General features: G+C 44.6%; 1 protein-coding gene across 1 annotated transcript in view; it reads left to right on the forward strand.

Moving 5' to 3' along the window:
• The window catches only part of magi2a (membrane associated guanylate kinase, WW and PDZ domain containing 2a), a 250336-nt gene that overhangs the window by 74319 nt on the left and 158990 nt on the right, over positions 1–17027 (forward strand). The window contains exon 2 of the mRNA XM_069670763.1: positions 528–644. Within this exon, the coding sequence (XP_069526864.1) occupies positions 528–644 (117 nt within the window). The remainder of the gene's footprint in view (positions 1–527; positions 645–17027) is intronic.

Here is a 17027-nt window from a genome sequence, read left to right on the forward strand (position 1 = left end):
TCCATTCACAGAACTGGGAATGCTGGAGCGAGGAGAAGACGGGGGAGCGTATGGGAGTAAAAACAGCCCCCAGGGGAAGTCGGTGTGTGATTTATATGTAGACATTTCTCCACACGTGTTGGGCCGCCGCTCCAATTAACACCTCCACCAATCCGTGGCTGCACTTGACAGGTTGCTGAATCCATCGAGGGCAGAGTGTGTTCATTAGCGCTGGCTGTGTTTGTAGGGATTTAGCCAATTCAAATAGCTTGCTGTGGTTTTTAGTCATTTCTGGGTCATTTGTCGCTGCAGTGTTTTCTTGGAAGTTTGGAAATTGAGCAAACAAACAGTGTGAGTCAGGCTATTTCTTCTGGATAATTCACCACAACACATCCAGCCGTCCTCATTTCACAACGAGGCCTGACTTGTTTTTCTTTTTCCACAAGCAATTTCTTCACGTCTTTACACAGCCTTTCCTGTCACGGTGATTGATGCGATAGAGGAGGCCTGATCCTGATTGCTCACTCCTGTCCCTTGTGTTCCTCCAGGGGGCGTGATAGACAAGGACCTGCGCCACTACCTCAACCTGCGCTTCCAGAAAGGCTCGGTGGACCACGAGCTGCAGCAGATCATCCGGGACAACCTCTACCTCCGCACCGTCCCCTGTGAGTTTCCTTTCCCCTTCCTTATCTCCTTACCTCCTCACACCTCCTGGATGAGGCCCCAGACATCCAGGGGCCCAAAGCAGCTTCAGGTTCACTGTGTGGCAGTTTGTTTGTGGTAATTTGATCAATCAGTTTTAAGTATGTTAAGAATTTCAAAACTCAAGCAGGCAGATATCACCATGTAGGCATAGTCCCTCGTTTGGCTCTAAAACACTGGATCCTACATTTCCCATAATGCAACGAAATAGCATCCTTCAGAGCAACTTCCCTGCCTCCCTTATGCCCACAACTTTCAAACCCGACACCTCCCTCTTGAAGCACGGGCTTTATGTTATTACATCGTTATAAGCCTCAAGCTAAATCCTATATAACCCCGATGACATCACTATGACATCATCTGGGTTTTTTTTTTCCAAATGCGACTAGCCTATGTTTTAAAATATATAAGAATTTCTTTAGCTGCCCATAGAGGCTCTTTTTTTGCAGACATGAGGTGCTTTTCCAAAAGTACCAGGACCGTTTAGTTCCAGGAACTTCTCTTCGAGGAGCTAAATGATTCCTGTGGCCCATTGTTGTCTGGGTTTCCACAGCGACCCAAGATCCGGGGACGATTATGCAAATCGGGCCAATGACTCCAGCTGCATGGCCGGTGAAATAAAATGCTGGGAGTACTCGACCAATCAGAAATGATTAGCACTGCAGGCCCCGCCCTGAAAGTTCCCGGACCTTTTGGACTCTTCAGGGTGTAAATTACCCTGGAACTAGATTTAGATCCTCGAAAGGATCCTGGGGAAAGTTCCTGCTGTCAAAAGCACCTTTCTCAATATTTCCTAAACTCACGGTCCACTCACTCATTTTTTCATTCTAATTGAAGTCCTTAAAATCATTGGACATCAGCCTCTGTTCAAACTCAATCTGCTGATGAGTAATGTCGGACATGTCTAAAAGATTCAGAACAAGAAACTAAGTGGACATTGATTTGGGACTATTTTGTTGGCTCCAAAGGTTAAGAACGAACCGTCAAACTTGATTTATCACCTAAATTCTTGTGTCAAATTACCACAAAAGTCTTTGCCACACAGCAAACCTGAGGCTGATATAACTCCAACATTTAGCTCTAGGTAAATGACCGCTAAGCTGCTGAGTATTGTCTAGACTTGAGGACAAAAGTTGGAGGCATGGAGTTCATTGGTGCCTCCCTAAGATGTGAACCCCACCACGCTTCTTGCTTGTGTTCTGATTATTCCAGCATTGACGGGCGTTTGATGAGATACTTTGTTCCCTTTGCTGCCGTTGGCTTCTGTCCCAAAACTCTGTTTGTGTTGCTAATCAATTAGCAGCTGGAGTGTTGGTTCGATTCCTTGAAATGAAGTGTTGACTGCAGCCCTCTGCCTGTGATTAGCTGCATTAAGGAGAGGGACACAGCTGACCTGCTGAGTGGTAACAAGCAGATATAAGAGTTGGAGGGTTCAGGACAACATCTCACACTCAACGCCGAGCTGGCTCTTGTGGTTGCATGTGTGTGTGTAGACCTCAATGCTTGTGTGTGCTCGGACATACTGATGACTGAACATATGCTCATCACCATCAGCCAATAAGCTTTGATCTTAAAGGTGTTGTGTGTGTACGAGCTCTTACTATGTGTGTGTTAGCTTTGCATTAGCCTCCGCGTGCCATTAGGCCCAGCTGTCTGGTGGCCAACTCTCCCCTGAATCCTTAATGGAGGTGCTTTCTTTAAAACCAGGAGCGGGCAGATTTTCACTGGAGCTCCCTTTTTCTTTCCCCGTCTCCCTCTCTCTCCGAACAGAATACAACAGCAGCTATTTGTTTGCAACGGCAGCGTAATTTTCTCTGATAACCACTCGCAGAGGCGCGAGCCGGAGAGGCATCGGAGATAGAGGAAGAGGTGAACGGTAAAGAGGGAGAACAAATGGGAGAACAAATCGAGGCAGAGGGATACAAAAGGGAGGCATGATGATGGGACACTGCGACTATGATAACCACATAAGTAAATGAACTGCAGATAAACTGTTGCACACGGGGAGAGAGAGTAAGGGAGGTTAATTTATGCGTTAATGAAGCTGCAACAATGGGCCTCAGTGCTGCTCAGAGGAAGAGGCCGAGTCATGACTGAGCGGGGCTGTTTATATCTGAGCTGATGGACGGATGGATCCGTGTGAACATGTGGTTTGGTTCCCAGTCTTTCTTTAACACGAGGTGTCCACGTCTGAAGAAGGAGCACACTTGTGCAACCAGATCTCTTCAAAATAAAAGGTCAGATGCAACAACAGAAAGTAAAGTGACATTTACCACAGGGAGGAACTGGTGGTTTGATGGATAGATGGAATGACAGGTATACCCCTGACTAGACACAGCGATACCTAGCTGCCCTGAGAGATAATAAAGGACGCTGACCGACAAATAAAGAGACAAATAGACCAGATAAGTACTGAAGCTTTGTAGCCCTTCTTCTAAACGACATGCAAAGGCTTCTTCTGGTCTGGCGACCAACCATAGCATTAAAAGAATGGGGACGTTAACAATCTGTGCCAAGGATCCTTTCAAAACTGAAACCATGATTGGTGGGGCAAGTAACTAAGTTAAGCAGTTAAATGCAATTATCAAGCTACCAGCTCAGGAACTATTTAGAAATTCAAGAACCATCCACAGAAACAGGGTCTGAATTCAGATGTTCTCGGGCCCATAAAAGTACAGTATCTCTAATGGTCAAACACAAGCCAACATGCGTCTGCAACTCGTGTAGTTTACTAACTTAATCCATGTTAATGATGTTAACCAATTAATTACATGACTGGTTTAAAAAAGTAGCTGTCGGGAGTTTGTTTTCAAACACTTAGCAGTCCCTCCGGGAAGTCGTGATCGCGCCAATTCTCGCGACATCAACCAATCCCTGCACGTTTCACAACCCTGCAATTTTGGCCAATCAATTACCCTTTTACCCCCACACTATACAGTTGATCCATTATAACAAATCCAATACTCAATGTAATTTTCGTAACTACATTCCCATGCTGAAAACTGTTAGCATAGCCACTTCCGGATGCCTTGTGTGAAGTCTGTTGACCAATCAAACACTCCATTACAAACGTGAGTCACTGTTGATCGCAAAGAGTGTTTGCATGGTAAGATGGGAATCCACCTTTCTCTTATCAATACTAAGATGGACCTATGTTTTGTACTTTGAGTTTCTACATTCAGCTGGGCTGGATTCACATCGGTTAGTTGCATAAAATCTGTATAGAGATCATATTTGGACAACACCAAGTGCATGTATCTGCAAGGTTACCAGGGGCAACGGACATCAATTTACTTATGAGCTCAGTCGGCCCAGAGGCTTATAGCAACTTGGTACCAAATGTCATTATTGCATTGCTTCAACGAGTCCTCCAAAACAATACATAGATAGATAACACTGTATATGGGGTAGTGTGGGAGATGAGGTGGCAAGGTTGGTTGACATACCTCAAGTTATATAGATCAATTGGTTGATGGTTCCAGTTGTGGGTGGCTTTAACTGGGTAGACTCGTACAACACAGTCCTCTCTGGTAGTCCTGCCCTGGTGTTACAATCCTAATGCATTATGAACTATCTCAGTGAGGGAGGGGTAATCCCATGTATGTGATTGGAGTTGGTGCCACCTCGTATGGAGGTGATGAGCTCTCATTGTGATTGGATCTGAGCCAGGTGGGCTTGCCGACCCCTCTGCTTCAAAGGTCACCTCACTCCAAATCAGATGTCATTATCCTGATGATGCATCCAGTTAAAGATCACATGTTAAAAGCGGTTGTAAAAAAAGAGGCGCATTCGAACGAATGATGAGAACGCTTAAGAGAAAAAGAAGAGAAGCCATGGATGTATCATGAGATTTATGATAAGTGATAAATCTAAGTGAGCCTTTAGGGCTGAGATAGCAAAGAGAATTATAAGTTAAGGATCTGAAGTGGTTCATCACAGCAATTCAAACATAACCCTTGAGTTGTGAAGAAGAGACATATTTCAAAGATGGAGGCTGACGGGCAGACAGTGAGAGAGTCGCTGCCACACATACCAATCGCGGATCCTGGATCTCGGACGGAGTCGGCCGGGGCAGCTGAGGCCGTGCCAGCTCTTAGACAAATTGCCTGGTTGAAATCCAAGGTCAGAGCGTTAATAGCCTGAGCCCATGTGAAATCAGGCCTATCGTCTGGTAATCCACATAGATTTGATGGGGGAGATAGAGAGCGGGGAGGAATGACTGCGGGTAGACGAGTCTTTACGCCTAACTGGGCTACACGGACTAAGCACGGATGAATTATTTAGGTGAAATTAAACTGTAAAAAGTGGCAATTAAATATATAGATTTGTATAATCGGACTTTCAGACACGCGCACTCATTTATAGGCAGAGTGTGTGCTTTCATTTTAAGCCTCCAGAGCCGCACAGAAAATATTATATTTATGCTTTTAATTATCGGATCTAATTTCCGAGAGCTCGACTTGTTTTCAGTGTAAACATCAGAGTGAATCAGTTGAAAGTTATCTGAAAGATTAAAACGAGCGTCTCAAGTTTGCATGTGAGAAAAATACGAAGGTCATCATGCGTCTTGGTCACCGTTCTTCCTTCAGCACACACGCGTCTCCATATTATTCAGAGTTCTCCCTCGACACGGTAAAGCACTCAGCCAAGAGTGGTGTGTGCTGTCCGTCTGTGAGTGTGAATGATGGGGCTCATGATGAAGAGGTCAGCTGCAGGTAAAAAGGTGAAGAGAACGCACACAGCTGTAGTCACAGATCCGTCTGAAACACACCCGACGTGTTTTTTGCTACATGGTGCACTTTATTCACTTTGTGACATCGTCTCAGTGTGTGAAATTTATACTCCGTGTAATGCCCTCAGGTGTTGTAGATGTTAGCACTGTCGCCTCAAAGTAAGAAGGTCCTGGATTTGAACCTGCCAGCTAGCCGGGGCCTTTATCTTCTTCTTATCCCTGTCAGGGTTTTCCTCCCTCAGCCCAAAGACACATAAGTTAGATTAACTGGTTACCCTTAGATGTGAATGATTGTTTGTCTCTATGTGTCAACCAGTGTAAGGTGTACCTCGCCCAATGTCATCTGGGATCACCTCCAGCCCCCTAAATATGCGCTGTAGGCAACGGATGTCTGGATGGATGATGCCCTCAAAAGTCACCCTAAGCCACCTGGCGCGAACATCTTTTTGGGGTGTGGAAGGTTCATCAAAGAAGCACCAGTCTGGACTTTCGACCTCTGTTTGGGTCCTGACCAGAGACTGTATGATGGACGACGCATCTCGACGGGCGCTGCTATCTTGCATATTTGGAGTCTGTGCATAAGAGATCTTCTGGGCGTCCCGCCTCTTGCGCCAACCGAAACACACATTTAATATACCGAAAAAATGTCAAAGTTCCCGCACGTCAGCTCATTCAAACAACAGAACAGCTTCTTGTGTTGGTCCGACACATATTCTTGGATATGGAAAGTTCAATGTTAGTTACGTCTCCTCCTGCTGTTGGACTCTACTCTGCTAATGTGGAACAGCTGCAGAAGCCGTATTTGTCAACAGAGCTGTCAACCGATTTTTACATCATCAAATAACTAATTAAAACTAAACTTGTCAGAAAAACGAACCACTGGACGTAAATCAGCATGATAAGAACTTACTATAATGACAGAAACCATGTTTGGTCCTGACCATAGACTGTATAAAAAGATGGACGACATGACAGCTCCCTAAAAGTGAAGCCTAAACCTCTCTATCGCCCCCTGCTGACTGGCTGCAGTATAGGTCATAAAGCCTGCCTCCTCCATGTTAACAGATGGGACATGAGTCAAACCATAAAATCAAAATACAAGCCGAATCAATTTTTTCTCAAACATGGTTTCTGTCATATTTAATTAGTTATTTGATGCTGTCAAAAGGATGATTGACAGCTCTGTTGACATATCCGGCTCCTGCAACCGATCTGTTCCGGATTAGCAGAGCAGAGGACGAATGGCGAGAGGAGACGTAACTAAAACAATCACTACAGTCACTGAAGTGTCCATACCTGTGAACGTTCACCTCAGACCAACACAGAGAAGCTGTTCTGCTGTTAAACATGCCGGCGTGCGGGATACTTGCTGTTTTTTCGGTAAGTTAAGTGTGTGTTTGGGTTAGTGGAAGTGGCTCCGGTGGCGCAGACTCTGGCTCCAAATGACGTCACCATCGCAAGATGGCAGCACCTGTCACAGGGGCTATTTTGGCATCACTTCCGACAATGGGAGCAGATGGAGACGCGTCGTCCATCTTTTTATACACTCTCTGGTCCTGACCCAGAGGTTCTCTTGAACTCAAACTATTGAGAGTATTTTTCGTAGGAAAAGTGCACTATTCAATGAAAAGGCAATTTTCGACACAGACAATAACTAATGGCGTATAATTCATGTAAAAAAAAAGAAAAATCACAATGTCAATGCGAAACCATTTGATTCCACTATTTATACATGGAAATGACAATCTAAAGTGCAGCATTGTCCTGAATGGTCGACTGCAGCTGTGAATATGAACCGTATGCTAATTTCTCAGACGGCTGCCAAATGTATTTCCTGTACAGTGTATCAGTATATCGCCCAAACATAATGGCAACAATTCACCCCTCACCATGATGCTTTTGGCTCCGTAGTTAATAGCTTGGCTGCGACGTAAAAAGGAACAAAGTGGTTTGATAGCAGAAAAGTGGCCCTTAAACAGAACCTCCTACTGAACATCCGCTAATGGAGCCTTAAAATTTATGAAGGGTGTGATTGGATGTTCCCACATCTGTCTTTAAAGCGTGCGAGTGCGTGTCTGTTTCGCCGCTTTGTTGCCTGTTACTCCTTTACATTTATGCACGTGTGTTTATTTGTGTGCGCTCGCCCTTTACACGCATGCACAAACAACATATGCACTAATAGCAGGAAGTGTCGGCTGAGGCTGTGAGTTAATGGGGAGTTTGATGCCCACAGGGGGCATTGAGTTTGTGTTAATGGCTGGGGCAACTGTGCGCAATACTGATGGTGTTTACTAATGAGAGAGAGATAGAGAGAGGCGGAAAGTCCATCTGTCTGCACACAGTTGTTGGTTTGATCGTGTTGGAGTCTCGCGGCATAGCAGGAAATATGAATCCCTGACTGTCTCGCACTTTCTCCCTCGCCGCTCCGCTGCACTCTCCTTATCTACTTCCTGCTTTTATTATCAGTTTTTCCTTCTTCAAACTCTTTGTTTTCAACGTGTGTTATTAAGAAAATATCTGAGTACATTTTGCACAATTTAATGCTCAAGGAAAAGTCCAAAATGTACCTGCAAGAGAAAAAGTAGTCCCTGAATTCTTCGTGACGTACCTGCAACTGGCCCTTCTCTCTTCCCTTAGTTTGTCACATGTCTGTGTCTCTGTTTAATCGCCCAAAGTCTGATGGATGACAGCAATAATCAGGAGAGTAAAAAAGACTAACAGCTCGTCTGCGCCCTTTCATTCATTATTTAGCATCTCTGTGAAAAACCTAATAAATACTACACGTGTGAGCCCAGACAGAGGGGGGGGGGGGCCTCCCTGCGGAGCTCCAAGCTGGGGCCCCAGCACTGAGATGATTTTAGGCATCTAAGATCGAGGTCTCCTCGAGGTGCTGCTGCATCGTGGGTAGTTTTTGTGCTCTTGAAGGAGAAACAGGACCGCCTGCTGTTTGTTGTGCTCATGTCATCATTTCTGCTTTAAATTTCTCCGTCTGACAAAGGTGAAGCAGATGAGACAAATACCTTTAGTCAAACGCTCACTTCCTCTCATCCCTCCATTTACTCTCCCTTCTCTTTTTTTTTCTCTCCTCATTGACTCATTGGAGGCAGGGTGGGGTTTCCATGGCAACTGTTTCCACTCCCCATCTGCGTCAAAGGGCTCGACGACTTAAACTCTCATCCCGCTTTCTTTTTTCCTTCCCTCCTCTTCGCTTCCCCTCTCTTTCCCCCCGTTAAACTTTCTGCAAATGGAGAGTGCAGGTTAGAGAAGTCTAGAAACACGAGTCAGACACCAGTTCCACTTATTTAGATTGAAACCTGCACCTTTAAATCAAGCTCAGCGTGAAAACATTATCTGTATGATCCCTCGACTTATCACTTAAAGCATCCTGTCTGCTGTCACGCATCCTGGTTGAAATGAAGAAAGATGTGTGTGTGTTTTTGTGTGTCTGTGTGTGTGTGTGTGTGTGTGTGAGGGGTGGAGGTGACGGAGTGTGTCAGGGGTTGACTGACAAGGCAGGACACAGATGTGGATGTGCCGCTTTGCAAGCGTGACACAATTCTCGATGCTCGTCGGCAGATGTATCCTACGGACGTGACGGGGGGAGAGATGTGAAATCTGCTCCCTAATTGGCCTTCATCACAAAGACACCTCTTCAGACTCCGCCTTTACTCCACCATTGTCAGTCCAGTAATGGTGTCTGATGGACAAATCCATCAGGTGTCACTTCAGCGAAGCTGTAGAGGGAACCTTCAGGTATTATTTAACAAGACAAAACCTTTTTCCAGCACCGGCAGGTGGCTGTCCACTAGGGATGTGCATTTGGATTTTATTTTTTGGACCGGTTAACCAACACTCTTAACGGTTAATAACCGGTAAACCGACAGTCTTAACGGTTAATAACCGATTAACTGACAGTCTTAACGGTTAATAACCAGTTAATTGGCACTTTTAACGGTTAATAACCAGTCAACCGACAGTCTTAGCGGTTAATCAACACTTTTAACGGTTAATAACCAGTTAACCGACAGTCTTAACGGCTAATAACCGTTTAATCGACACTTTTAACGGTTAATAACCGGTTAACCGACAAGATTAAAATGTACTTTTTGGATTGGATAAAAGTCTTTAGAAAGAACAGCCGGAGGCTGACAACAAGCTCTCCATCATGCACGCTCAGTGTGATGCACGCTCTCCCTAATACTTGCAGAAACACGCACACGCAGCTAAGAGGTAAATGTATTATCATCCTCAGATGTAACTCCCTGTGACACCGACAGTCGTGCCCACAGATATTAATACCCTGTCTAGTGTCCATTTTAAGCATGCACGTGAGCATACAGTCGTGTGATCCAGCAGCAACAAGTAAATAAATAAACATTTACAGCCGACCTTTCTTGAATGGTCAGCACGCAGAACTTTCATAAACATAAGATCCTGTCCGATCCTGACGACGGCGTGTCTGGAGTTTTAAATAATGAATGAGTTACGTAACATTTCATTTTTGCTCAAAAACAGCCAATATTTTTCAGAGTTGGCCTTTTTAGACATTCCCCATCGGACAGGCGGGGCATGTCGTAAAAAGCATGCTGTGGTCACGTACAATGTCGCTGTCGGCTCTCACAGCCAGAAGCTCCTGAATCTCTTCATCTCTCCGGTTTGCACACATCTTTGCGAGTGTCATCTTGTAAATTATCCTACTTCCTGTATCTCAGATATTTATCCTGTCATGTGTTGCTCACCCCACCGACTCGCTCGCGGTCAGACTGTTACCTGCTGTGTTCCCACATCCCACACGTTCCAACTTCTTGGGGTCATTTTACTAGGAAGCTGGCAGGTAAAAGTTCCTTTAGAGTGAAAAATATGGCCGTTTGCATTCACATGGGAAATTCTCAGGTGTGCAATGTGCATATGTGAAAGAGTACGGACTAAAGAAAATAGTCTATGTTGTATTTGTGACACCTGACCTCACCATGCAGCCACTCTCCACTCCTCCAGCGTACTAAACCTTTAAATATGTACCTCCTTCATCGCTTTGAATGAGATCTAAAGGCATTGACATCTTCATTGAACTCCCCTGCACCTCCTCACTCCCTTGACAAGCGACAGCCCGCTGCCTCTTCCAGGAATACATCCACGAGGTGCTGGAGATAGAAAATGACAGCTCCTTTAAGTTGGGAATCAAAACCGGTGGGTAAGAGAGCGAAAAATGGACCTGGACTCGCTTAATTGTGTCCACAAGGAGCAGTGTGAGTATGTCTCATTCATACGGTGCTGTCACCGCAGAGCCCAGAGCGCAGAGAAGCAAATACTCACTTCGGTCAGTCAGAGGTGGGACGTTTCTTTGGGACACAGTCTGTCAGATTGGAGCGTGTCCTAAAAATCACATATAGCGCAGAGTGCGATTGAAAAAGAAGTTGTTATATTGTCAAAATCCAACCCAAACTCTCAGTGCATATTGAGGACACTTGAACTGCTCTCTCTCCTGTGGGGTTACTGCAGTTATTGCCTCCATCCTTTTCACCCACGGGCTTAAAAAAAACCCAATTGAACCAGCAAGTAGAGAAATCCTTTTCATTAAGTGTTCTTACTGTGTTGTGTTTTTAAACCGCTTCCTTCAACCAAAAGTCCCCTGTGTTTTCCCAAACTGTACTCGTAGCGTTATCTGTCCTCCAAACGCTCGGTATCCATTTTAGCCGGGCGGCTCGGAGAGAAGCACTGAACGCGCCATAGTTCACCAGCGAGCTGAGAAAGTGCTGCTCTTATCTCCGGGAAGGTAAATGGAACTGCAAACGTTGGGGCATCATTTCAAACTCAATCTCTGCTGAAGAGTTTCTAAACAACTACATAGGAGATACGAATTAAGCTAGGCTATCAAGAACAAGTCGTGGCACATTATGACTGATATTCGAGAAAGTGGGGACAAATCTATCAAAGAACTACAGTGGCCAAAATGCAGCTTGTTTTTCTTCTGAGTATGTGGCAAGTTCATTTGACATAGGTAGGATAGCATAAACCTGGAGGCTAGGTAGCATGAGCCCAATACCTCTCACTTAACGTTGCTATGCCTGTCAAGCTTTTAGATATGAATGCAGCATACTCAGTCAAAGTCATTTTCGTAAAATAGGTCCTTACTTTAGACAGAAGCAGTTACCCATGTCTGGCCGAGGACTAAAAGACTGCTTTTACTGGCAGAGTTTACAAGCTGTAGCTAGCTTGCTAATTAAGCTAAAGCTGAGCTGGTTGATAACGTCTTCCCTCGCTGAATTGTTTATGTTTCAAGCTGATACCTTTCAAGAGCTCTGTACAGGTCTTACAGGAGGTCTTTTATATGATGTTGATTATGCTGGTGGAGACCAAAATAAAGTTCTACAATTTTACAAGTTTCGACAGCTGGCCAGAGACAGGACTCATAATGTACTCCTCAAGTTTTGAGCATCAGCTAAAGATGAGCAGCTAAAACTTTCACTAGTAGATTTTACTAGCTGTAGCTAGCTTGCTAAATATGCCAAAGTAAGCCTCATGAGCTGGTTGATAACGCCGAGTTTTTATGTTACAAGCTTACACCTTTTAAATCAAGAATTCTGTACCGTTTAAGGTCCTTTGATCTTGATTACTTTACTTTATTTCAGACACATAGGTCCTTATCAGCACAAAACACAGTACATGCAATAAAAGACAGAGACAACAATACGCTACAATACTGTACTGGTGGAGACCAAAACAAAGTTTAAGGTTGCCAGAGACAGGACTGCAAATGTAATCAAATGGTCCTCAGTGTCCGAGGACTGTCAGCAAAAATAGAACAGTTAAAAGACTGCTTTCACCGGCAGATTTTACAAGCTGTAGCTTACTTGCTAATTAAGCTAATGCTAGCTCCATGAGCTGGTTCATAACACCGTCCCTAGCTGAGTTTTTAAAGTTTCAAACTGATACCTTTTAAATAAAGAGTTCTGTACAGTTAGAGGTCTTTGATTACAATATAATGCCGCGCTAAAAAAGAGAGGTTAATGCTGTATGGGGAAAAAAGCTAGCATGCTAAAAGACTGAAGCTAAAGCTGCATGGGCAAAAAGCTAGCTTCCTCACGCTGAAGATGCCAGGTTGCCTCAGGGCAATTGCTTTTCGGGGCCTAGGCTTGGTATCAATTGAACGCTGTTATGAGTGTTATGACAGACACCAACAATATTTAGCTTCTCTTGCTTCTGAGTTAGTTGACAGATATGAAGTCTCCATGGTTTAAAAGCTCATATCTTACAAAGAGAAATAACTGTGACATTTAAGGTGTGCTGTCAGCCTCCCATCCGTGCGTCACTGGTGTTTCAGGCTCTGCTTCAGGCTGAGGACAGAGAGGTGTGTTTGATTTGGTCCACAGAGCAGCTCGGGGACACGCAGACTCCCAACCTTAATATTCATGGCCAGAGCCTTTGTGGCTTAAAGGGCGGTTCTTTGGCCAAACAGAATCTGTCCCTTCTCAGTGCCGCTGCCCACACACACAAACACACAGCCAAGTTATTCTGTATTAAAATGTACTCTAATAATTTCATCGCGACCAGAGGAAGGCATTACTGTGATTACAGCAGCTGTAAACATCATGTTATCGTAGTTGTATCAAGGTCAGAACCGGGGGAGGATAATACGATTAAACAGACCATAAATCTGCCAGGTAAAGGACTGGGTCTGCTGTATTACAATTATTACTCCTTTACCTGTAAGGTCACTTAGTATGAGAATGAGCAAAAGAGATAATTATCATCCAGCATTTTAGCTTTTTTCAGCTTGTTGTTTTGGTTTTTGCAACCAGCAACTTCAATGTTTTGACTCAGACATGTCGCTTAGTAGAGAAAAAGTTTGACGAACCTCCATTATGGTACTTGTGCAAAGAGCAGACGGGCAGAGTTAGCAAGCATTTAGCAGCTAAAGAGGAAGCTAGTTCCCTCGGGAGTTGGTGGAGACCATAACAGAGTTTAAAAATCGAACTCTTGGCCTCAGTCTTGTCAGGCTGCCTGAGACAGGACTGCAAATGTAGGCAAATGGTCCTCAGTGTTACCTCAATGTTTGGTAGAAACAGGTAGCAAACGCACTTCCCATATTAGCTTCACAAGTGGATAACATTTTATTTGTCTTTACACCTTGTCGTCTTGTTTGGAGGCGGCCCAAAACTGCTGGTTTGAAGCCCTCATTTGAAATATTTTTGCCCTATTTCGCGATCCCTCTTCCTGAACATCCTCTCCCGAGGAAACTCCACACTTCTGTCACTGCTCCCCCACTTCTGTAGGATGGCCTTGAAAATGTCGCCGCGATTAGCTTCATCCATCGTATAGACCGGAGCAGTCAGCGCGGCCAGAGACGGGGAGAAGAAAATCCCCGGGGTCCGTCTCATTAGAGACAGTTTCACTGCGACAATTCTCCAGTCTTAGCAGCATTAGGCTTCACCATCCCTCATGCTAATTACTGGGGCTGTGTGAGTAATTGGCTCGTCTTGGATGCTAAAGCCAAGAAAGAGGAAGGGACTGAGGAAGAGACGAGCGGGGCGAAAAGCAGAGTCAGGAGTTAAAAGAGATGACACGTTTGTCTAAAGCAAATTGAGCGCTTATTTTCATGCTCACGACTCGTATTTCAGTGTTTGAGGCAAAGATTAGGGATCATTTCCATCATATTTGAAATCCTCTTCCGTCCAGCAGGCATTTACAATCCCATGTAGAGAAAATATTTGTTCTCTCCCTCATTCTTCCTTCCTGTGTTTCCCATCACCTCCGGTCAAATAATCCCTGACACCGCAGCCAACAGTAAGGTGAACATTCACCCGGCCTGACCACAAAAATATGCCGAGGATGGTGTCAGGATTTTGCTTCAGAACCTTGAAAAAGTCCCACAACCTGGGCCAACATCGTCCTCGTAATATTAAAGCAATAACTTAGTCAGTGAGGTCGCTGCAATCAGAGATCCAATCTGTGTGGCTTCAACTCTCTGAGGCTTTAGGTAATAGCAAGACAACTGCTTAGACAGCTTAGTCTGCTCGGGCTGCGTGCTCGCACAGACACATCAGAGCTCGGATTCTGTTTATCCGAGCCCCTAATGAAATATTCCATCTTTGCCACATCAGTGGGACGGGGAATTGAATGTGCAGAGGTTGCCACGCTATCTCAAACTGTGACCTGCTGAACGAGGCAAAGCTTTCCGAATGTCATTATCATTACAGACTGTATCATTCGCGGGCAGCATAAATAAGCTCGACGCTACGAGTATTCAATTTGAAAGATAATGATGTTACAACAGGAAGTGTGTGTACTTATCTAAAATGGCAATGCCATGCAATCAATTGGATTGACTGAAGCTCATTGCAACCTGTTTGTCGTTGATGCCGGGGTCTCAGCTGACACGGGTACAGCTTTTAAAGGAAACCCTCAGGCTGTGACAAATTCAATCTAGGTGCCTTAATAAGTCAGGCGCAGGCGGGTTGTATGTTAAAGTGCATGTGCAGCGAATGTCTCGGTTAACCAACCCTCTCTTGACATTTCATCTTAGATCACAATACACCAGTTTACCTAAAGGCTATTTTGGGAGCAGAAGGGCGACCGATTGAAGTCATGAATGTCAAACTGCTCTGTAAGGCACAACTGGGAGTACAGAAACAAAAATGGCGGCCGTTCTGGTGGGAATGTCCTCTGTGGTTCTGAAAGAGTTTCCTCAAGTGAGTTATCCTGGCTTTTATTGGGTTGCATTGTGGGAAGTGTAGAATTAAAAGTCGTTGAAGTATGACCAACAATAGTGACTAACTTTAAAGATACCGCTGCTTCTTCGTCATTAATTCTGACCTGTCTTTATACTCTCTCTTTTAATAGGAAGCATCCGTCTATCAGACAGATTTACAAAGCGCAAAGGTCAGCAGAGCGATTCTGGTCTGATTCGGTTTCTCTTTGACGTCTATCGGTAAAGATTTCCAGTGAAGTAAACGTCTCTTAAAGCTCCTGTGAGGAACTTCCAGCTTGCGTCGATTTTGGCGCCCCCTGTGGACAAAGTGTTATCTCTTTGCTGAACTTGTCTTGTACATGTTTAACATTCAAATGTATCACTCGCTGTGAATCTTGAAAATATAGAAAAATGTATTAAGTTAATCGCCTCGTCAGACACCAACCCCCCCTGGCAGTGGTTACAGGCATTCAAAATGACTATAAAGATATAATGGTGATTGTCTTGTTTGCTTTTGTAGCTCATATGGAGGCATCAGTGTTAATTTCAGGCTGTTTCATAACCAGCTAAAACTCCTCACAGGAGCTTTAACTCACCATCTTTTCTTAAGTAAGTTAACACAATGAAAAACAAAAGCAAATCCAAAGAAAAAGACACAAAATCAACATCCAAATAAAGACAAACTATCAGCAAGGATGGTGTTTGGATCTGTAAGAGTGAGGTCTGAAAACACACCTCTTTCTTTCATGGGAAATATTACTCTGTTCAGGGTCGCCGAGGGAGCCTATCACAGCTGTCATTGGAGCGAGAGGCGGAGTTACACCCTGGACAGGTCGCATGTCAATCACAGGGCTGTCCCAAAGAGACAGACAACCTTTCTACTGGCATTTTTAGATTCAACAAAGAGCATGTCTTTCGACTGTGGGAAGTTGGAGCACCCGGACGGGGAGCACATGCAAACTCCACACAGAAAGGCCCACTATGTCCGAACTGGCATTCGAACTAGGAACCTTCTAGCTGTGAGGTGACAGCACTAGGCACTGCACTACCATGCAGCCTAGTGTAAAATGTAGTCTGCAAAAAAGCAACAGGAAGTGTAAAGAAAATAAAGTTGCACAGGAAAATCTGAACATTTATGGTGCCCAGGAGTTTCTCCTGTACATACGTCTTGAGTGTAGTAGTTGGACACTTGCGTTTTATATTCAAGTTTAAAATTAAATTCCAGTTTTTCCAGGGAATAATGTGAAAAGTATTTCTGGTACATGTTCTCTAACCTGACAACCCTCGCTCTGCCAGATACCAGCAGGTGTTGGAGCCAATCCAAAAGCTCGCAGTCATGGCGCTAGCATCCAAAACCAGTATGATGTTCAAGACCTCAAACACCTCACAGCTGTCTCGCAGTTTGCAACACACCGTAACAGTGGTGAATTCAACGCCGACACCAAATGAGCAGCAGAACGGGCGGATCAGCTTTGCGGCGTTCCTGCAAATGATCTCTCGGTGGTGCTTTTTTGTTTATCTTGTTTTTCTCGGCTTCGCTGTGTTTCACTGTAATCCTGCCATGCCCCAGAATCTGCCCACTGTACCGTATTAAAGGGAAAACAGGCAGTGGTTGAATTTTCATGTTATCACCCAGCTCCACAAAATGCACACCAGCAAGAGGAATTTTGCAGTGTCATGTTTTCCCCCTGCTTGTTCTGATAAAGTGCACATTATCCCGCCGCAGAAAACTCCGGGCTCTTTTCTGCATTTTCCACTTCTACCTATCAGTTTACCGACGGCACAAAATACATGCTGGTTTATTTGCTTCAGCTCTCCCGTTCCTCCCTCCGTTACTATCTCCTCTCCTCGATTGTGTTTGCTTTGTTTTGCAATGCGCTCCAGTGCGCAGGAAGATGCCGCGGTTGCTCAAGGTTAGATTGTTAT

This window comes from Semicossyphus pulcher, unplaced genomic scaffold (assembly GCF_022749685.1).
Source record: "Semicossyphus pulcher isolate SPU_LCO1_2020_fin unplaced genomic scaffold, fSemPul1.0.p SCAF_20, whole genome shotgun sequence".
Lineage (NCBI taxonomy): Eukaryota > Metazoa > Chordata > Actinopteri > Labriformes > Labridae > Semicossyphus > Semicossyphus pulcher.